This window comes from Sorex araneus, chromosome 1 (assembly GCF_027595985.1).
Source record: "Sorex araneus isolate mSorAra2 chromosome 1, mSorAra2.pri, whole genome shotgun sequence".
Lineage (NCBI taxonomy): Eukaryota > Metazoa > Chordata > Mammalia > Eulipotyphla > Soricidae > Sorex > Sorex araneus.
The window spans coordinates 148,945,226-148,966,826 of record NC_073302.1 but is presented as its reverse complement, the minus strand read 5'-3'; the positions used below and the strand labels follow the sequence as shown (position 1 = coordinate 148,966,826).

Sequence of the window (21,601 nt, the reverse complement as noted above, 5' to 3'; positions counted from 1 at the left end):
GGAAATACCATTTTATTTTTTTGTATTTACTCCCAACATTAATGAATTACTTCTATATATTGTACTCTAGAAGAACAAATTCTTTCCTCTGCAGTATGTTATGTTTTGGGGCCACACTGGCAGTGCTTTTGAGCCATCTCCTGGTTCTGTGCTCAGGGGATATTTCTAGTGGTGTCTAATGCCAATCAGATTGGCACCTTCAACCGCCATCCAAAAGAGACCAGACTCAGAGAATGGAAACAAACACACAGAGACAAACACACAGACTATCCAACTTTAGGTCACCTAAAAGCCATTGTTGAGGTCCGAGCAAGGCAGGCCATTTATTCAATACAATATTCAATACAAGCCCACCACCCCACCAGCTCCCAAGAGGTAAGCCTGGGTTTTAAGTTCAGAGACATTAAGAACAATTAGTAAGGACATCAACATTCAATAGGTAAAGAGCAGAGACTAGGTACTTCACCTAGTTAAGCAGCAGGCACCCATCCTGTTCTATTTTTGCCCATGCTGCCCCTACATTTGAAAAGACACTAAACATTCTAATGCTATACTTGCCTGGCATTTGCAGCTGGCAGAGATTTGTCATCTGTTCTCTCCGAGGTGTACATTTGCAAATCCTTTGCAAATCCTTTGCATTCTAAGACCTAAGCTATTTACCTAGCAGTATAACCCATCCTCAGGTATTTTTGTCGTTGTTGTTAAGGGGACTAATTCCCACAGTGGTGCTTTGGAGGATCATGAGGTGCTGGGGACCTAACTCAATTCCCTGCCCATTAAATATATTTGCAATATTTAAAATAAAAAACTCAGAAATCCCTCTCAGTCTATTTTATAAAATGAGCAAATGCATACTTGTCAATCTGACCAGAGTAATGGTGAATGCCATGTAAAGAAATACAGAATACAAACTTAATTGTTTTAAGTAATTGCAATCTTCCCAAGTCAAAGAGTAAAATCATTCTGTTAAAAACTCATCTATTGGAATAAATTGTTTAAGTATCAGATTATCTGCCCTCAAGAAAGCAAAACCAATACCTAAAATACTGTTCAGCCACAAACCAAAAAAAGCAAAACGCCTACCTTGACCATTTATAATATACATTTTCTACATAAAATCTAAGAACCATTTTCTACATATCTGAGTAATTCCTGTAAGTTTTAAGACTTTGTAAAGATGTAAGAATTCTAATACTTAGATCAGAGTGTTATGTGGTGCTTGGAACGAAACCCAGGGTCTCAGGGCCAGAAAGATAACAGAGTGGGTGAGGTACCTGTCTGCTTATGCGTGTAAGGTACCTGTTTGCTTGTGGATAACTTAGTTCAATCCCCAGCATCCCATATGGTGCCCAAGCAATGCATGTGTTCTGCTGCTGAGTTATATCTCCAGCCCCAATGATGAGAATTTTTAAGGACAAATTTTCTCATCTGGCAGTGTTCAGAAGCCAGTGCTGGCTCTGTGCTCAGGACTAAAACTGGCACATGTAAGCCAAGTTTTTTTACCCTCATACTATCTCTCCAGCTTTAAGATGAATTTTCTTACGATTCTAGCAGTTAAGGTCAGAGCGATAGTACAGGGATTAAGGCACTTGTTTTGCATGCAGTCGACCAGGTTTCCTCCTCAGCACCACATACAGGTCATGTCTGCACACCTCCAACTCAGCGAGGAGTAGTTCCTGAGCAAAGCCACAATCAGACCCTGAACACCAGACAGGTGTGGCCCAACTCCACCCCACTCTGCCCCCATACCAAAAAAAAATCTACATTAATTCTTGAACTTGGGAATTTCCTGCCTGGTTAACAAAGAGAAACAAGATCTTATTTCCCTGTAAAAATATTAATCTAGGGGCTGGAGCAATAGCACAGTAGGTAGGGCTTTTGCCCTGCATGTAGCCGACTCGGGTTCAATTCCCAGAGTCCCATATGGTCTCCTGAGCACTGCCAGGAGTAATTCCTGAGTGCAGAGCCAGGAGTAACCCCTGTGCATAACCAGGTGTGACCCAAAAAGAAAAAAAAAATTTTTTAATTTTGAAAAATCCATCCATAACTATGAGACTTTATTAAACAGTGCTCCTCTTTGGAAAAAGAACCCAGAGCTGAAAAGAGGTTTGGAAGAAACCTCTTTTCTTCCAAGTTAGCTCTCTCTCCTCTCACTCTCTGTCCCTCCTCTCCTCCCTCTATTCCTCTCTCTCCCTCTCTCCTTCCTTCCCTCCCTTCCTCCCTTCTTTTGGTTTTCTGGTCAAAACTGGCTGTGCTGGAGTGACCAATTCAGGGATGCTTGTCGTGTCAAGTATCCAACTAGGAGTCCCAGTATACAAAGCACACACTCCAGCCTTAGCAGTTATTTCCCAGGGCCCGTCTCTCTTAAGAGACAGAGGATAAAAAATATTATCAGCAGTGGAATGAGAAATAGACATCTGGGAACAAATTAAATAATATCCACCTATTCATTTCTTTCTCTTCAAGACAGTAACCAATAAAACTCTTTTAGTATTTCCCTCTATTTTTAACAATAAATAAAATTATCTATTATAGTAAACCTATAGCAATTTTGATCTGCATTTTAAACATTTAAAAAAAATTTTTTTCCCACAAAAATGGAACTCTCACTGAGTAACTGCAAAACTCAATTACTATATAAAAGTAGATGTAAACACCAGGGGCCAGAAAATCTAATAAAGTGGGTAAAAACACTTGCCATGTAAGCAGCCAACCTGTGTTTGATCCCTAGCACCGCATATGGTCCCCTAAGCCCTGCACAAATGATCTCTGTCTGAACACAGTGTCAGGAGTTTGACCCAGCACTGTGTGACGACCACCCTATTCAACTGCTTTAGCTTTACAGAGAACTGGGTTCCAATACCACACCCAAATCATGTATTCGTCCTTTTTCATTTCTCTGCTTTCATCCTGCTCACGGGTCAGGGGAGCGGAAACAACACTGTAACTGAAAATGCAAATAATCTTCCAAAGTGAAGGTTGTGCTGGCAGTACACAACTGTTTCACAATTTCTCAGACAAGTTTTTGGTAGGTGGGTATGAGGGGGAAGGGGGGAAACTGGGGAGAGACAGCGCACCACACCCAGTGGTACTCAAGGATCACTTCTGGTGGGGCCCAGAAATAGTATGTGGCATTACAGATTAAAGCTGGTAGGCTGATGGGCTGCAGGCAAGGTAGGCATCCTACGTGCTATACTATCAGTCTGGCCCAGTATTAGACAATTTAAGATCAACTATAACAGAGACTAGAAATAATTAGTTCGACATCATTAAGAACATGTGAAATTTTATAGTTCGTTTTAGGCAATTATTATATGACCATTTGAAACGTATCATACCTTTGTAGAAGACAGCTTTGGTCTAAGAGAAGTTTCTGACATCATAAACTTTAACAGTTCCCATCCATAGTATATAATCTATATGACATTAAAGTATAATTCTCCTAGGGCAAAAAGAAAAAAATTTCAAATTAAAACTAAAACAGAGTATGGTAATTGATGTGTACCAATATCAATAGCTCAAAGCTCAAGAATATAAGAAAATAGCAAACAAAAATGAAGCAAAAAATCAAAATGCTAAAGGAAATTTAACTTCTAATGATGGCAATTGTTAAATTATTTGCAGTACTATAGATGAATGTTTTTCTTTGCTGTTGTTTGGATTCTGGATCACACTGTAGTCCTCAGGCACTATGCTGGGATAAAGAACAGCTATTGGCAGAGCTCAGAAAACCTTATGGAGAATCCAATCTGGGCGTCCTGCAGGCAAAGCATGAGCTCAATCTGTTTAGTATTTTTTCTGTTTGTTTAAATCAACACTCAACAGTGTAGGGGCCAGAGCAACAGTATAGTGGGTAGGATGCTGGCCTTGCATAGAGCCAACCACCTTCAATCCAAAGTGACTCATAAGTCCCCTGCCAGGAGTGACCCCTGAGCAAATAGCCAGGAGTAAGCCCTAACACTAGTGGCTGGGCATGGTCCAAAACCAAACACAAACACACACACACACACACAAAACTCTCAACAGTACTACAGAATACAGGAGAGAGAGAGAGAGAGAGAGAGAGAGAGAGAAGATGCATTTGTGCACCTACCATTAGTCATTAAAGAATATCAAATAATTATACTGGTGTAGATTTTATACTGAAAATTAAATTTCAAATTACAGCAGCAATTTTTTTATTCACAAATTCACTCAAAGAATGAATTCAGACCTGTCACTAACTTTGGAGGATTTGATTCTAAATTTTTCTGATACTTTTTTAACTATTCCTATTATTATTTTTGTGGCATCAGAGATGGAAACCAGATCGAACATGCTAGGCCTGCACTCTTTTACTGAGTGTCATCCCCGACCCCGACATTGCTTACATCTTTTGGTAACATCCGACTTCACCAATCCATTAATATTTACTGATAAACAAGTACTGAAAATTTTAATGTCTAAATATCTAGGAATTGGAAGGCATGCGTATTTAACGCAGATTTTGAAAGAAAACATAATTATAACGTGCAAGTATTATACAATCAGAAAAATTAGGCATACTAGAAAATGAATCGTAGAAGCGCACACAAATCGTTCAGTTATGTTTTTTTCCCCTCCTTTGGAATTTCAAAGAGGTAGGCAGGTGGGAACAACATGTATTTGAGTGAATATAGCTGGCCGATCATAGTAACAGACGTAGAATGCTGTTACAATTCATCCAGTCTCCAGCCCCTGTTCGGAAATAGGATTGATAATTACCTTCTTTGGGAAAAAAAAAAAAAATCAGGTAACCGGCCCTGCCTGTTGACGCTAGGTTCCTGAAATGAGACGTCAGAGGGAGGAGAGATTTCAAAAAATTGTCCAGCAGACTCCACCGCCCAACGCGCTACACAGGTGACAAGACGCTCAAACGTCCGTGCCAACCAGCAATGCTGGAATCAGCGGCGAGGGGAACGGAGTCGCGGGCCCCGGGCCAGCGCCCTGCACCCCCACCCCTCTCATCCCGAGCAGGGATGGGCTCGTCGGGGGGCGGAGCCACGAGAGCCCGGGAAGGCATGAAGGCAGCGGTGGACACGGTCGCTAACACACACGCACGCGCACGCAGACGCGCGCGCGCACATCCACACACACAGACACACAAGCCACAACCGCGGCCGCCTTACGTTCGGGAGCCGCATCCCCTCGCGGGCAGGGGAGCGGAGGCGGCCAGGCTCAACTCCAGCTGGAAGGGCAGCACCGCAGAGTCCCTAACCGGGCCCCCAGCACAGGCGCGCGCAGATCCCGCCTCCCGGGGTCCTTTCTCACCGCCCGGCGCACACGCGACGCTGCCTGAAAGGCGGGGCCGCCCCCGAGCGGGTGACTTAGGCCTCCAGCGCGCCGCCTGAGCCGAACGCGCACCCGGCCCCGGGGCGCCCGCCTCAGCTCCCGCGGCTCAAGCGTGGGACCGAGGGGCGCGGTGAGCGCTCGGCCGGGGACGAGGTGGAGGAGGCGGGTGGCCTCGCGCGACGCCTGACGCTGAGGACCCCGGAGGCGCTGGCGCTCGCAGCTGCCCGTCCCATCCGGCTCCTCCCCGTGCTGCGTCGCGCGCGTGAACTCTTCACCCCCGCCCCCACCCCCGCTGCTCCCGGGAGCTGTCGCGGCGAGGACCATGTTGCTGCCGAACATCCTGCTCACGGGTCAGGGCGCGCGGCGGGGAGGGGCCGGCGCCGGCCGGCGGGGACCCCTGGGCCCTGCTTCGGCGTCGGGCTCGCTTTCGGGGCGGGGGGGGGGGAGGAAGCAGCTGAACTGCGTTTCCGCGCGGGGCCGCGTGGCGTGGCGAGGGCGGCTGCGCTTCTGGAAGGCGCTCGCGCGCGCGCGCACCCGGGGGGGGAGGGGACGCGACGGGGCCGTCCGGGACGCTGAGGGCCGCGGCGGCTCGGGGCGGCGGCGAGCAGGTAACGCGCGCGGCCCCGCGCTCCTCCCCGGCCGGCCGGGGCCCGGCTCCCTCGCGGCCTGCGCGTCGCCTTTCCTCAGCGCGTCTCCGCCGGGCTCTGCCCGCCGCCGAGCCGCCTCCCGCGGGGCCGCTTTTCGTTTCCTCCTCGTCTCTTCAGCGCGCTGACTCCGCCCGCGCCGCGGCCCTCCTCTGTGGACGTAGGCTGCGGGCGCCCCACAGGCTGTTCCTTTCTTGTCTTTATTATTGGTTTATTTGATTTTTTTTTTTTGACGGAGGAAAGACGGTTCGGGCGCTGTGTCGCGGGCGCCGCGGGGTCGTGTTCCGGGACTGGCCGGGCGCCGCGGGAGCCGGACTCGTCCGGGACTCCGGGCCCGGTGTCATTCCTCCGCCCCGTCAGGCCCCGCGAACGGGCAGGGTCGCGAGGACCAACGTCCCCGGGCGCCTTTCCTGCGCTCCTCCCCGACGGCCCGGGGCCGGGGAAGGACGACGGGGGCGAGGAGGGGGGGGGCGTGGACGCTGTGGGCCCGCGCGGAGCGGAGCCTGAGCGCGTGTTCGTGTGGGCCCGGGACTAGTGGAGGGGGCGGGGGTGTCTCAGCCACGCTGGCTCGTGTCGTCTCCAGAGGTTCGTGTTTGGCGTGGGGAGGGCGTGGACTTGCGGGTCAGCGTGACTGTCTTGTTTGAGCCCTGTTGTTTTCTCCTTGTAATACCTTGCCCGCTGAAGGCTCTGCATTGAATTAGCTTGAACTGCTCTTGATAAGAAAAAGAGGATGCGGAACAGCTTAGCAGTGCTGTTCGGTTGTCAAATGGGGAACTGTATGTGCCTAGATGCGGGAGAGTGCGCTCAACGTGGAGTGTGCAGGAGAGTGTTTGGAAAGTGATCTTAGAAACTGTTAGCAGGGATCTCTAGGGTAGAACATGGGGGCGAATTTCAGTAGTGGTAATGGGATTTTTCTGCTTGATTCCCCCCCCCCATCTTAATCTTCCCCAAAACAAAAGTGGTTCAAAAAAAAAAATTTTCCCTCCTAATTGCAATGTGCTGGGGTTTGCTCATTCCTTCTGGGAATTTCCGTGGTGCTGGGATCCAGTTAGAGTTGCTCAAACTCTACCTACTTCTGATAGAGTCAGATAGAGGAGGTGAGATCCTGGCATCTAAGAGGCTTTGGATAGTTTTGATTAAGTCACGGGGTGTATTCTTGTGGGGTTACTAATTCGGAAACTTCATTTCAGTTGAGACTCTTAAGGGTAGATAGGTGGCCAACGTATGTAATAAGTATTTCACGTACAGTGTTTTTGTGGTTTGTCTACAGGTACACCAGGTGTTGGAAAAACCACGCTGGGCAAAGAACTTGCATCAAGATCAGGACTGAAATACGTTAATGTGGGTGATTTAGCTCGAGAAGGTAAGGGACACATTGGTTTAGATTTTCTCTTTTTGAAGGAAAGTATTGTAGAGAGTTGGTGTTGTGAGAGAGAAGGAAAACAGGAAAGATGATTATGAAGGAATTAGTTCTTTCTTGGGGGTCAGAAATAGAAATATTGTGTCGAGTAGTGTGTCCTGATGTTCTGTCTGTGACTTGCCCTCTCTAACCTCATGTAAGACTAGCAGTTCCTCTGGAGAGGAATCACTGGGAAGGTGACTGCCCTGAGGAGATTAGACTTAGGTTAGCTAGAATTTAGTAATAGGGAGGAGGGGAAAGGTTTTTAATTAGGCCGCTCATTAGCATTAAGATTTGGGGGCTGCTGATGTTAAGTTACAGTTACTGAAAGGTGAGTGTTTTGGTGGTGGTTACCAGAGTAACCCTGGTGGGGGGAGTGGAAAGTTAGTGTGTTTATTGTTTGGGTTTTGTTTTATGGTGCCAGGGAGCAAGTATAGGATCTTAAGTCATGTGTGGTTGACATGTACTCCTACTGAGCTACATCCCCATCCCCAGGTTAGATTATTTTGAACTCAGACTGTCCTTTGATATCTTAAATTAGTTTCATAGTTGCATGCCTGCACAAAACTGCATATTTTTTAAATGATTCATTTTTACTTATTTTACTCCGTTTGCACCGAGTCTCTTATTGTTGTCTTCACCTCTTTTTTATACAATGATTGCATGAAGTAAAAGTTCAGGAAGTGTAGAGAGAACTTTCAAGTGTGCCTCATAAAAATTTCAAATATTTTGCATGTGTTTTAAATTTTTGACATATAAGTTCCTGACAGTTGCTGCTGAAGTAACTATTTCAGGTTTGATCTAATGTGCGTATTTTTTTCAAATGATCTAAAGTCTGATCACCGGATATCATGGAGACTGGCAAGATGGCTTCTCCCAAGAGCATGCCGAAAGATGCACAGATGATGGCACAAATCCTGAAGGATATGGGGATTACAGAATATGAGCCGAGAGTTATAAATCAGATGTTGGAGTTTGCCTTCCGATATGTGACTACAATTTTAGATGATGCAAAAATCTATTCAAGTCATGCTAAGAAAGCTACTGTTGATGCAGATGATGTGCGATTGGCAATCCAATGTCGTGCTGACCAGTCTTTTACCTCTCCTCCCCCAAGAGATTTTTTACTGGATATTGCAAGGCAAAGAAATCAGACCCCTTTGCCATTGATCAAGCCATATTCTGGCCCTAGATTACCACCTGATAGATACTGCTTGACTGCTCCAAACTATAGACTTAAGTCTTTACAAAAAAAGGCATCCACTTCTGCAGGAAGAATAACAGTTCCACGATTAAGTGTTGGTTCAGTTAGTAGTAGACCAAGTACTCCTACACTTGGCACACCAACCCCACAAACAATGTCTGTTGCAACTAAAGTAGGGACTCCGATGTCCCTTACAGGGCAAAGGTTTACTGTACAGATGCCCACTTCACAGGCCCCAGCTGTAAAAGCATCAATTCCTACAGCATCAGCAGTTCAGAATGTTCTTATTAATCCATCTCTAATTGGATCCAAAAACATTCTTATTACCACGAATATGGTGTCATCACAAAATACTGCCAATGAATCATCAAATGCATTGAAAAGAAAACGTGAAGATGATGATGATGACGATGATGATGACGATGATGATTATGATAATTTGTAATCTAGCCTTGAAACATATAATGTGTATGCTTGGCCTTGAGTTAATTGAATTGAGATTGAAACTGCATGCCGAATATTTTTGAGTTTTGAGTAAATGTAGTTACCATACTTTGCTGTTTACATGTTGGATTTTCCTTAAGTTTAAAAATGTTTTTTTTTCATTGGCCTTTAAAAATAAAGTTTTTGTTTGTCAGTTTGATTGTTAGTACTTCGGGAATTGTTTTCACAAGTTTTCCTCTATCACTACCAGGAATAACCAGCAACAACTCTTAAGTTGCTATACCATTAGCATGTCACTGCTGATGTCTTCAGATGTTTAGATCAGAGCTCTTCAGATGTGGGATTGTGTAACTAAAACATTTTGTTCTGAAATAAATTTGTGATTTTATCAGTAAGTGGTTTACACACCTATTTCATAAATATTACATATGTATGTGGATTGTGTGAGTATTTCTCAAATGAAAGGGGCCACACGTCTAGTTAGATTTCAGTTAGAATCTCTGGCATATGAGTCATTCTTGCACATGTATTTTTTTTTCCTTGCGCCTCCCAAACAGAGCACCTCCCTTAGTGTGTAAGGCAGTAGGGGTTTGATCCCTGGCACAAAAAAGATAAGACTTTTGTTTATTATAAATAGGCATTCTTTATATTGTCATAAAATGTCCCTTATTGAGCATTAATTATTGTTGACTATTTTTGACAAGTTGGCTTCAGAAATATGGTCTTGTTTTCCAGTTGAAATCACTTGCTCAATATTTCTCAATATTGAAGTAGCTATATAATCTACCACAAACAGTGTTGAGAGGAACAGTTAAACTTCATCTAGAAGTCTTATGATGGGAGAGATCATCACTTTCTCATCACTGAATTCTCTTCTCTTGTACTCACTAATTTAGCATGTTGTGTGCCTACCATCCTCTTTGTATTCCACTGGTGAGATCATTGAATCTTAAAGCAAAAGGATTTTCCTTCTCTAATACCAGCTAAAGAATTTATGGTACTAGATGAAGTACTTTGCAAAGTTCTTAATAATATACCAGATTTCCCCTATGTGGTTCCCTGATATTACTTGATTTTATCTGAAAAATAATCTGAGACAGGCCAGAGAGATAGTACGGAGCTAAAGTACTTGCTTTGAACACAGCTGTGCCCCAGTTAAAGTTCCGCACCAGTTATCTCCTTTGAGCACAGAGCAAAAGTAAGCCCTGAGCATTGGTGAGGGTTCCTCTCCAACACACACCCAAATAAATAATCTGAGATGTGTATTTTAAGGCAGATTGTCAGTCTGTAAAGCACTGCTCATCTGTGGGGGCAAAGGGGAGTGATTTTGTGACATCTGACAATTTCTGGAGACTTTCTGTAGTCGTAACTAGAATGTGGTGGGTGGGGGGAGGGTGCTGCTGTTAACCATAAGAGGATAAGAGGCAGGGATGCTACTCCATAGAATACAGTGAACAAGACAATTCTCCGTTCTTTCAGCTCATAAAACACACTGGTCTCTATAAGCTAGAGTGAAGTTGGAGAGATTGTATAGCCAACCCTATTTGATCCCCAGCTGCATATAAAACCCCTACTGCTGAGCACCGCCTATGTGAACCAAAAAATATTCTTGAGTCAGAGAGATACGTAGTAAGTAGCGTGTTTACCTTGCATGGAGGCCACCTGGGTTTAATCCCTAGCACTGACTATGGTCCCCCAAGCACAAGGAGTGATCCCTGAACAGAGCCAGAAATGAACCCTGAGCACAGCTAGGATGTCCTCTAACCTCTCCTCCCAATCCATTCCCCCCCAAAAAAAACAAGCAAATATGTCTAAATGGAATTATCATACTAAACTAAGATCTGTAAAATGCATTATTTGTAAGAAAGCATTTTATGCCCTTTAAACCAAGTTCAAGAAAAATTGATGAATTAGTTTAATGAAAAATATACCAGGATACCAGGGGCTGGAAAGATCAGCACCAACAGGTAAGGTGCTTGCCTTACATACAGCCAACCCAGGTTCAATCCCTGGCACCCTGTATTGTCCCTTGAGGCCCACCAGGAGTAAGCCCTGAACACTTCTGATTGATTGGAAACAAAAAATATATAACATGCCAGTGTCCTTACTTTTCCTGATACCAGTTGTATCAATCTTAAGCTGTTTCTTCCCCCTTCAGTATCCATAGATCTAAAAATAATTAGGATCATATTTGCAATAAACCCAACCTAGGTTCCATCCCAGAAACGCCATATGGTTGATCTGATCTATACCTAATTTCTAAGCATAGAATCAGGCATAAGCCCTGAGCACTGCTCCCACTGCCTGGTGTGTCCTGAAAATAAAACAATAAAAGCTACTTGAAACCTTGATAATTTATTGCCTAGCAGTGTTTGTTTTTGTAGCAATCAATAATGGCAGCTGAGGTATTTTCTGTCCTTAGAGAAGAGACTCGTCCCTGCTTTAAACTTTTATGACAGACATTACCCTCTGCCAGCCTTTTGACTTGAGCTCCCTTGGCCTCATGGACATTGCTGTCCTAATCTTAGCATTTGCTCTCTTACAGTAACTTTCTCCAGTGATTTTGTTACAGCCTTTCCCTCTGATAGCCTTAATTATTTAGGACTTAATCCCCCCTTCTATAATGCCTCTTTATAATGAAAACTTAGTTGAGGCTCTGGGGAGAAAGCTTAGTGAGGACCACAAGCCTCTCCATGTCTGAGGCCATGGATACAAAATAGAATATTCTAGATTTTCTAGATCTCTATAAGATGGAATCATCTCTGTAGAATTACTAATGTATCCAATCAAATTTAAAAAGCACAAGCTCTGGGGCCAGAGAAATAGTACGCATTCACATGGGGCTTTGAGGTGCTGGGGATTGTGGACCTCAGGACCTTAATTTGGTACCCCATGTCACACCAGAGACCTGTGCCACTTACCCCATCCTGTTCTGAGGACCATGTTGAAATCTACTCTTGATTATCACTTTTTCTTCTATACCATCCTGTTTCTTGTTATGCTGGGAATCAAATCCTGAGTTACACACAGGCAAGGCCTACTACCTTCTACCACTGAGCAATGTCCTGGTCTGAGGATATAATGCTGCCTGAAATTGTGCTGTTAACCCAGGAAAAACAGCAGAGCAGTTTCAACTACAGTCATTTTCTGCACGCCGTGTCCCCTTCATCTGCAGCATTCTATTCCTAAATTCACTTTCATCTTTTGTTGCCTTAAGATCTAGAATCTAAACCAATGTTACTTTTTTTTAAAAATTTGGCTTTTGAGCTATACCCGGCAATGCTTGGGGCTTACTCCTGGGTCTGCAATTGGGGATCCCCCTTGTGGGCTCAGAAAACCAGATGGGGTACTGGAATCAAACCTGGGCTGGCCACCTACAAGGCAAGCATCCTACCTACTATACTCATCAGTGTTTCTCAACTTCTTGCAGTCCTGTTTCTTTTGTGTTGGCCCCCTAGTCTTATGTGTGGCTGTCATTTTATGCCGTTTTTATCTGTGTCCGATGCAGTATTCCTTTTTTGGTTTTGTTTTGGGGGACAGACCTGCTTGTGTTCAGGGCTTATTCCTGGCTCTGTACTCAGGGATCACTCCTGGAGGTGATTGATTGGGAAACCATATCCCACTTGGAGTATTCTGAGGGCCCACATGGGGCCAGATGGTCTTCATTTAGGAAACATTATTCTAAACAACTATAAATTGGATTTGAAACCTAAATTTTCTAATGTCACATAGATTATTTTCCTCTTCCAAAATTTGATTGTTGTTTGTTTTAAGGCCACACCCAGTAGTGCTTAGGGCTTATTTCTGGAGTTCAGGAATCACTCCTGGTGGGTGTTGGGAATAGAACCCAGGGCAACTGTGTGCAAGACAAGCACCCAGCCTGCTGTAATATTGCTCTGTTTCTTGTTATACTGGTTTATCCCAAAGTTTGAAATGAAGGGGCCAGAGAAAGTATAGGAGAGAAGGCACTTGCCTAGTGTGTGCTCACTCATCTTCAGACCTCCAGTATCATGTTGTCCTCCAAGCATCGCCAGGGTTCACTCGATCACAGGAGTCAGTTCCTCCAGGAAACTCCCTAATATTTTACATTTGTATTCCTGATATATTCAGTGTCCATCTATAGCATCGTGAGCTTTAACATTACAATATTATCACAGCGTGTTAGGTAATTGTCTACCCCCATTTATTGCAAGGTCTGATGAAAAGACTGTCTTTTCATTTGTTTTAGCCTGACTTAAGAAGTACAGCAGGGACGGGAGAGATAGACAGTGGGAGGGTACTTACCTTGCCAACCCGAATTTGATCTCCGGCAACCCAAGCACCACCTGAGCACTGCCAGGTGTGACCCAAAAGTAATAAATTGCAATTCAGGCCTGGGAATTGGCTCAAAGGATAAGTATACATGCTTAGCATGCAGGAGCCCCTGGATCAATCCCCAAATTCCATATATTTCCCTGAACACTCTGAGACCCCTGACCAGTAAACTGAAACCCCTGATTACTGCCAGCTATGCTCCTTCCCTCTGTCCACCCCCGTTCAAAAAAGTATGTATAGTCTATGTATAGTCTTACAGTATAAAGATTAATTTGAAAGCGTTTCTGGGGCTAGAGTGACAGTACAACTTGCAGGGCATCTTGTTTGCAGCTGACTGGGGTTTAGTCACCAACACCACAGTATGGTCCCCAGTGCCCTGCCAGGAGTGATTGATCCCTGAGCACAGAGCCTCTAAACCCTAAGCGCTGTAGGGTGTGGCCCCAAAAAAACAGTATTGCTTGAGGGTTTTTTGTATTTTTTTTTTAAGATTTGACTAGTTCTTGAATAGGCAAATACATCATACTTAAAATATGAAGAAACCTCACATTAATCAGTTCTAGATTATCACATAGTATAGTTACCTGGAATAGAATTTTGGCACTAAAACACTCATTATTTTAAAAAATACTGTAGCACTGTAGCACTATCGTCCCGTTGTTCATCAGTTTGCTCGAGCAGGCATCAGTAACACTAAGACTTGTTACTGTTTTTTGGCATATCAAATACGCCATGGGTAACAGAAAAATAACTCCATTTTGGCTAAAAATGACTCTTAATACTGACTCCTTGCTCCGGGGTCCATGCAGTTTTGGCGATCAAATCTGCCTGCATGTAAACTATGTTCTTCAGCGCATTGAGCAATCTGTCCGGCCCCAAGAGAGCTTAACTCTTTTTTTTTTTTTTTTTGCTTTTTGGGTCACACCCGGCAATGCACAGGGGTTACTCCTGGCTCTGCACTCAGGAATCACTCCTGCCCGTGCTCAGGGGACCATATGGGATGCTGGGAATCGTACCTGGGTCGACCGCATGCAAGGCAAACACCCTACCCGCTGTACTATCAGAGAGCTTAACTCTTTAGGATGATAGGTTTCCTGGTAACTGAGCAGCAACCCAAGCAGACAAAAGTCATATTTAGCTAGACAGGGGGTTTACAGGTCCAAAGTGTGTCCACACACCCTTCAGGCAAGACAAATGCAGATGCCTCTTGTTTTCTGCTCACCCTCAGGACTGCCCCTCCTCACTTGATGACACTTGCTCCTTTTCACTTCATTTCACTGTGCCAAAACTCTGCGGGGCGGGGGCAGCAAACTTTATAGCACATGCTTAAACGTGGCTCAAAGGATGAGCCTGCCTGAGATCCCTCATCTATGATTCATGCTGAGGGTGGAAATAGTAAGCTTCATTCCTTGAAGACTTTGGAAACCGCTATGTCTTATTAGGAAATTCTTCTCTTAGTCACAAGGAAGATGCCAAAGAGAGGGACTGGAGAGATAGTACAGCGGGCAAGGTGTTTGCCTTTCTAACCTTCAGGCCCTGCTAACACAGATAGTCCCCCCCAAGCTCCACCAGCAGTGATTCCCTGAGCATAGAGCCAGGTGTAAACACTGAGCAAAGAGAATTGCATCATTTAAAAAACATCACAAATTGGGGCTGGAGCGATAGCACAGCGGGTAGGGCGTTTGCCTTGCACCCGGCTGACCCGGGTTCTAATCCCAGCCTCCCATATGGTTCCCTGAGCACCGCCAGGGGTAATTCCTGAGTGCAGAGCCAGGAGTAACCCCTGTGCATCACCTGGTGTGACCCAAAAACAAACAAAAAAAAGCCCATCACAAAATGCCACATTGTGCTTTAAGACCTCCCACATCAGAACTTGTCCTGTGCAAACAAGACCACCTTGCCCAGTGGCAGAGAAAACATAACGAGTGCCCCGGATGAAAGACCAAGTGCTGCTGCATCCTGTTGAACATAGCTCCTGGACAATGTAGCCTGCTAATTGAGGTGGGACCTTTGTGACAGAGGCACGAGGCACCCCTAAGTCAGAGAACAGCTGCAGAAGTATCCTAGTCATCTTAAGGGTTTCCCTGATAAATTACACAATCCATGTTCTCATTTTAGAAATGAAAGTTCTTACAGGCTATAGTTGTGCTCTATTGGTAGAACACACGCCTTTCACAGGCAAGGCCCTGAGTTTAATTCTAGGCTCAGCATGGAGACCCCTCTTCCCTCCACCCCCCACACACGCACTGTTGGGTGTGACCCCATCCCAATGACAAAAAGTTCTGAGTGTTAGATTTAAGTGAGGTGTTTTGTTGTTTTTGGTTTTTGAGCCACACCCAGCAGTACTCGGGTTACTCCTGGCTCATGCATTTTTCCACGCTATCCATGGGGAACCATATGGGATGCTGTCAGTTAAACCCAGGTCGACTGTGTTCAAGGCAAATGCCCTACCTGCTATACTGTCACTCTGGCCCCCTCTTCTCTTTTTTTGAATAGGTTTCACCATTGCTTTTAAGAAGCATCACATACATTGCTATTCAAATTTCCTTCTAGACACAACTAATTGACCAATATTTTCTATTATAATATATGGCTGTATCCGTGTCTCTATAATAACTATTACTAGTGCCTTCCCTTGACTTCTAATAAAGTACTAGATAGAGATTCCATTCTGAAAGTCCACAGATAACTCAGAAACTACTTAGAAAACACTAATCTAATAGTCCAATATCTCTTTCAGGGCAGTTGTTTGATGGCTATGATGAAGAGTATGAGTGCTCCATTTTAGATGAAGATAGAGTAAGTACAATTTTGCATGCAGTGTACCTTTTTAAATTTAATAGTAAAGTTGACATTTTTGGGGTGGATGAGGTTGGGGCCACATCCAACTCAGGTTATTCCTGGCTCTGTACTCAGGAGTGACCTCTGGTAGTACTCCAGGAACCATATGTAGTCCCAGGAATCTAACTGGGGTCAGCTGCATGCAAATCAGGTGCTTTTTCTGTACTACTTTTCCTCTACTCCCTCTGGAGTGGACTGGTCTGTCAGGCCACAGCCAGCATTGCTCAGTCAGGCTCTTCCTGACTGCTCAGGAGGGACCCCTGTAGTGCTCTGGGGATCTGATGTCGTGCTGGGGATTTGAACTGGGTCAGTCATGCCAAGTGCCTTACATCTCCTATACTTTTTTGGCCCCGGCTGTTTTTTTTTTTTTTTTTTAAATTTTAAAACCTTTCTTACAGGTGATTGATGAATTGGAAAATCAAATGAGTGAAGGTGGAGTTATTGTGGATTACCACGGTTGTGATTTCTTCCCAGAACGCTGGTTTCATATCGTTTTTGTGCTAAGAACAGATAACACGGTGCTGTACAAAAGACTTGAAACAAGGTAAAAGGGGAATACATTAAATTATATTGAGGGATCTCTTGGAGATCTTGGAGATCTCAAAGTCTGCTCCGATCAAGACTGGGCCTCTTCCGCCCAGATTTCTCATTCTCCAGTAGCTAGGTGGTCACACCCAGGGACTACCCCCTTTTCCCCCCAGTGTAATCCCATCAACAGCCAACATCCAGAGACTTAAAACCAAGCTCCCGGAAGTGTGCGGTCGCTTTGTGGCTGTGCGATATCTCATTGCCTACTTTACCCCCTGGGAGACACTGGCAAGCTACCAAGAGTTTCCTGCCCACTTGGGAGAGCCTCCCAAACTCCCCATGGTGTATTCATATGCCAAAACCAATAACAAGCTGGGGCTCATTCTTCTGACCCTGAAAGAGCCTCCACTGCAGCATGGTTGGGAAGGACGAGTAGAGAGAGGCTTCTGAAATCTCAGGGCTAGGATGAATAGAGATGTTACTGAGACCGCTCGAGAAATTCGACGATCAATGGGATGATGATGATGATGATATTGAGGGAGGTTGACTCAACACCCAGAAGCTTTGGGATCATGCAGTGGCAGGGATCAGATGGGTACCCACACATAAAGTGTGTACTCTAGCCCTTTGAGTCATCTCCCTCACCCCTTCCCCTTAAATTCTTAGAGTATAAACTTTGTTCAGATTTCTGAAATAGGTCGATACTACTATGTTGAAGAGTTATTTTTAGAAATGTAACTATTTTATTTTTTATTGATTTGGTTGTTTTTGTTTTGTTTGTTTGATCATGCCCAGCTGTGCTCAGGGCTTTTTCCTAGCTCTGTGCTCAGAGATCCCTCCAGGTGGTGCTTGAGGGCACTGTACACGTTGTTGAAAATCTAACCTTAGGGAGCTGGAGCGATAGTATAGCATGTAGGTGTTTGCCTTGCACGAGGCTGACCCGGGTTCGATTCCCAGCATTCCATATCGTCCCCTGAGCACTGCCAGGCTAATACCTGAGTGCAGAGCCAGGAGTAACCTCTGTGCATCACCAGGTGTGACCCAAAAAGCCAAAAAAAAAAAAAAGAAAATCTAACCCTAGCTGGTCACACGCAGGGCAAATACCTTACCCTCTATACTCTCTCCATAGCCTCTAATTTGTTTTTTGGGGAGAATTTTTGGCTCATATTTGATGGTGGGTGGGGACTGTGTTGTGCCAGACATCAGAACCAGAGCTCCTGCATATACAGCATATTCTCAAATCCTTTGAACTATCCCCTGATTCTTTTTCCTGTTGTTGGGGATCAAGTGCTTTATACATGCAGGGCAAGTGCACTGCTGCTCAGCTACATCCCCAACTTGATAGCGGGTAGGGTATTTGCCTTGCACGCGGCCGACCTGGGTTCGATTACTCCGTCCCTCTAGGAGAGCCCAGCAAGCTACTGAGAGTATCCCGCCCGCACAGCAGAGCCTGGCAAGCTACCCATGGCGTATTCAGTATGCCAAAAATAGTAACAAGTGTCACAATGGAGACGTTACTGGTGCCCGCTCGAGCAAATTGATGAACAACGGGATGACAGTGCTACAGATAGTACTATTGTAAAACCAGTATTTTGAATATAAAAGAGTAAAAGTTTTAAAACATGACATTTTCTGAATAAGTGAATACTTAAATGGACAGTTTGATTTAGCATAAAATCCATAAAACAATTCCATCCAGACATGCTTTTTCCTTTATGTAAAACCTTGATAGGAAGACACCAACAACAGTAATATTACTTGCTACTAAATGAACAAACATTAGCCAGAGTGTCCTCATAACATGAATAGAAAAATAACAAGATAAATAAGCATTTTATAACCTATAACATATTTTTGAGGTGTCCCTCTAAGAGAGCATCAGATTTAGTCCAGACTGCTTTCCATGGTATCTACAGTTTGATATTACAAGAGTAGTCTGTGAGGTGAAGACAGCCAGGTGGGGCCCATTAGATAAGGGGTTGATATCAAGGATATACAAGGCACTGGTTGGAATCTACAAGAAGAAAACTCCCAACCTCATCAAAAAATGGGGAGGAAGCAAAAAGGCACATGAAAAAATGCTTTTCCTCACTAATCAGAGAAATGCAGATCAAAACAACCATGAGATACCACCTCACACCACAGAGACTGGTACACATCCAAAAGAACAAAAGCAACCGCTATTGGCGTGGATGTGGGGAGAAAGGGACCCTCCTACACTGCTGGTGGGAATGCCGACTGTTTCAGCCTTTTTAGAAAATAGTATGGTCGCTTCTCAAAAAATTAGAAATTGAGGCTCCCATTTGACCCAGAAATACCACTTCTGGGAATATATCCCTGAGGCAAAAAAGTATAGTCAAAATGACATCTGCACTTACATGTTCATCACAGCACTGTTTACAATAGCCAGAATCTGGAAAAAACCCGAGTGCCCGAGAACAAATGACTGGTTAAAGAAACTTTGGTACATCTACCTAATGGAATACTATGCTGCTGTTAGAAAAGATGAAGTCATGACCTTTGCATATAAGTGGATCAACATGGAAAGTATCATGCTAAGTGAAATGAGTCAGAAAGAGAGAGACAGGGGCTGGAGCGATAGCACAGCGGGTAGGGCGTTTGCCTTGCATGTGGCCGACCCGAGTTCAATTCCCAGCATCCCATATGGTCCCCTGAGCACTGCCAGGGGTGGTTCCTGAGTGCAGAGCCAGGAGTAACCCCTGTGCATTGCCGGGTGTGACCCAAAAAGAAAAAAAAAAGAGAGAGAGACAGACATTGAAAGATTGCACTCATCTGTGGAACATAAAATAACAGAATAGGAGACTAACACCCAAGAATAGTAGAGATAAGTACCAGGAGGTTGGCTCCAAGGCTTGGAAGCTGGCCCCACATGCTGGAGGAAGGGGCAGCTCACATAGAGAAGGGAACACCAGATAAGTGTGGTTTGAGGACCCGCACGGGATGGGAGATGTGCGCTGAAAATAGAATATAGACCAAACACAATGGCCATGCAGTGCCTCTGTTACAAACCACAATATCCAATAGGAGAGAGAACAAAAGGGAATGCCCTGCCACAGAGGTGGGGTGGGGTGGGGGGTGGGGTGGGAGGGATACTGGGAACATTGGTGGAGGTGAGTGGGCACTGGTGGAGGGATATAAACAAAATGCAAACATGAAAGTTTATAAGTTTGTAACTGTAACTCATGGTGATTCACTAATAATAAAAGTCCCCACACCCCAAATTAATTTTTATCTTTTTACCAGCTAACATCTGCTGAAAGATAGATTTTTTTAAAAAATCTCTTTGGGATTGATAAAGTACAGATATATCTGATCATCCATCAAATAATACAAAATGGTTCTTACATGAGCATTTAATTTACTGGGAGAATGTGTGGCTTAAGCCACTCCAGGACGTCTTTAGGAATCACTCCTGGTTGTGCTCTAGGGACCTTATGCAGTGTTGTGCCTCATGCAAAGCAAGTACCTTAACCCCATAATAGCTGAAAGAAAAACAGGGGTGTGGACAGGTTCTTGGAAATTAAAAATTTTTTTTTTAACCTCCCAATCTATGCTTAGGAGGCTGGGACCCCCATTACTATTTTCATTCAACCTGGCCAGTGATTTAGTCCAGTGGCCCGCGGAGGCCTTTCTGCCTTGCAGTGCTGCAGATACCCAGGCCACAGCCAGTGGTGCTCTAGGCACTCTGCATCTGGGGGTGAAACTTCACCAGGTTGGGCACCTGCTGGGCATGTACCTGAACTGCTGTACTTTATCTGTTGGCCCTTCTCTTGACTCTAAAATCTAAGACCCTGGCTAGAGATGTCTCACAGTTTAGAATCTGGCTTAAGATCAGTATATATGTTCGCATACTGAGTGCCTGACAAATTGCTGGGCGAGATGGGAATTCAGAGAAACCTAATTATTGGTCCCTCGTTTAGCTTCCCTTAAAGAAAACAAGCCTGGGGGGAGACAGGATGGGGGGTGGGAGGGATGCTGGGGTCATCTGTAGAGGAGAACAGGCACTGGTGGAGGGATGGGTATTCGAGCATTGTATGACTGAAACACAAGCATGAAAATATGTAAATCTGTATCTGTACCCTCACGGTGATTCATTAATAAAAAACAAAAAGAAAAAAGAAAACAAGCCTCTATATTACAGATGAGAGTCTAATTTTTCCAGGTAAGGAGGCTGAGACGTATTTGTGTTCGGTTTTATGTTTTTAAAGTGTCCAGATTTTAATAATGTCCCTAATTATTGTCATTCACTTTGCTTTTGTTTGCTTATCTTCTTGCCTCCTAGGGGTTATAATGAGAAGAAACTGAAAGAGAACATTCAGTGTGAAATTTTTCAAGTTCTTTATGAAGAAGCCTTAGCATCCTACAAGGAAGAAATAGTGCATCAGCTGCTCAGCAATAGTCCGGATGATCTAGAGAATAATATCAACCAGATAATGGCATGGATTGAGCAGTGGGTCAAAGATCATAGCTCTTGAAGTATAAGATCGACATTTTATAATCTCTTGCTATCTCTCCCCATGCCATATAAATGACCCAATTATTAATAAATTTAAAAAACTGTTGCAAGTGGGGCAGGAGAGATAGTACATCTTGTAGGTCCTTGCATGGCAGCCGACTGGGGTTTGATCCATACCATATGGCCCTCCAAGTTCACCAGGAGTGATCCCTGAATGCAGAGTCAGGAGAAACCCTGGAGCATGGCCAAGTGTGTCTCCAAATCCGCCACCACCATGCACCCTCCCCCCCAAAAAAAAAAAACTGTTACAAGACTAGAAGATGGATTATATGAAAGTTTTTGTTTGGGTTTTCTCCATGAGAAAGTTAAATCTAAGGTATAATGAATATAATAAAGGAAAAAGAGTAAAAAGCATCTTTTCATGTTTCAGTTGCTAAAGAATA

At 44.5% G+C, this 21,601-nt stretch overlaps 3 protein-coding genes across 8 annotated transcripts in view; 2 read left to right on the top strand and 1 right to left on the bottom strand.

The window, feature by feature from the left end:
• The window catches only part of RAD17 (RAD17 checkpoint clamp loader component), a 32,681-nt gene extending 27,405 nt beyond the window's left edge, over nt 1–5,276 (bottom strand). Inside the window, exons 1-3 of one of the 4 annotated variants that reach the window (XM_055133558.1) lie at nt 5,148–5,276; nt 4,546–4,716; nt 3,339–3,442 (exon numbers count right to left, since the gene is read on the bottom strand). In XM_055133558.1, the coding sequence (XP_054989533.1) occupies nt 3,339–3,383 (45 nt within the window). In that variant the 5' untranslated portion in view covers nt 3,384–3,442; nt 4,546–4,716; nt 5,148–5,276. Of the gene's footprint in view, nt 1–3,338; nt 3,443–4,545; nt 4,717–4,743; nt 4,897–5,147 lie in introns of those variants that run through there. The other 3 variants (XM_055133543.1, XM_055133550.1, XM_055133562.1) reach the window with 3 other exon arrangements.
• Nucleotides 5,277–5,528: 252 nt separating this feature from the next.
• Nucleotides 5,529–21,572, top strand: AK6 (adenylate kinase 6). Its single transcript, XM_055133573.1, has 5 exons — nt 5,529–5,660; nt 7,225–7,317; nt 16,053–16,111; nt 16,552–16,697; nt 20,985–21,572. The coding sequence occupies exons 1-5, from the start codon at nt 5,633–5,635 to the stop codon at nt 21,175–21,177; spliced, it is 519 nt and encodes a 172-aa protein (XP_054989548.1). The 5' UTR covers nt 5,529–5,632; the 3' UTR covers nt 21,178–21,572.
• On the top strand, nt 5,609–9,200 carry TAF9 (TATA-box binding protein associated factor 9). Of its 3 annotated transcripts, none has more exon segments than NM_001286187.1 (3): nt 5,609–5,660; nt 7,225–7,317; nt 8,188–9,152. In NM_001286187.1, a coding segment is annotated over 1 exon segment (798 nt). In that variant the 5' UTR covers nt 5,609–5,660; nt 7,225–7,317; nt 8,188–8,204; the 3' UTR covers nt 9,003–9,152.
• Nucleotides 21,573–21,601: the final 29 nt, after the last annotated feature.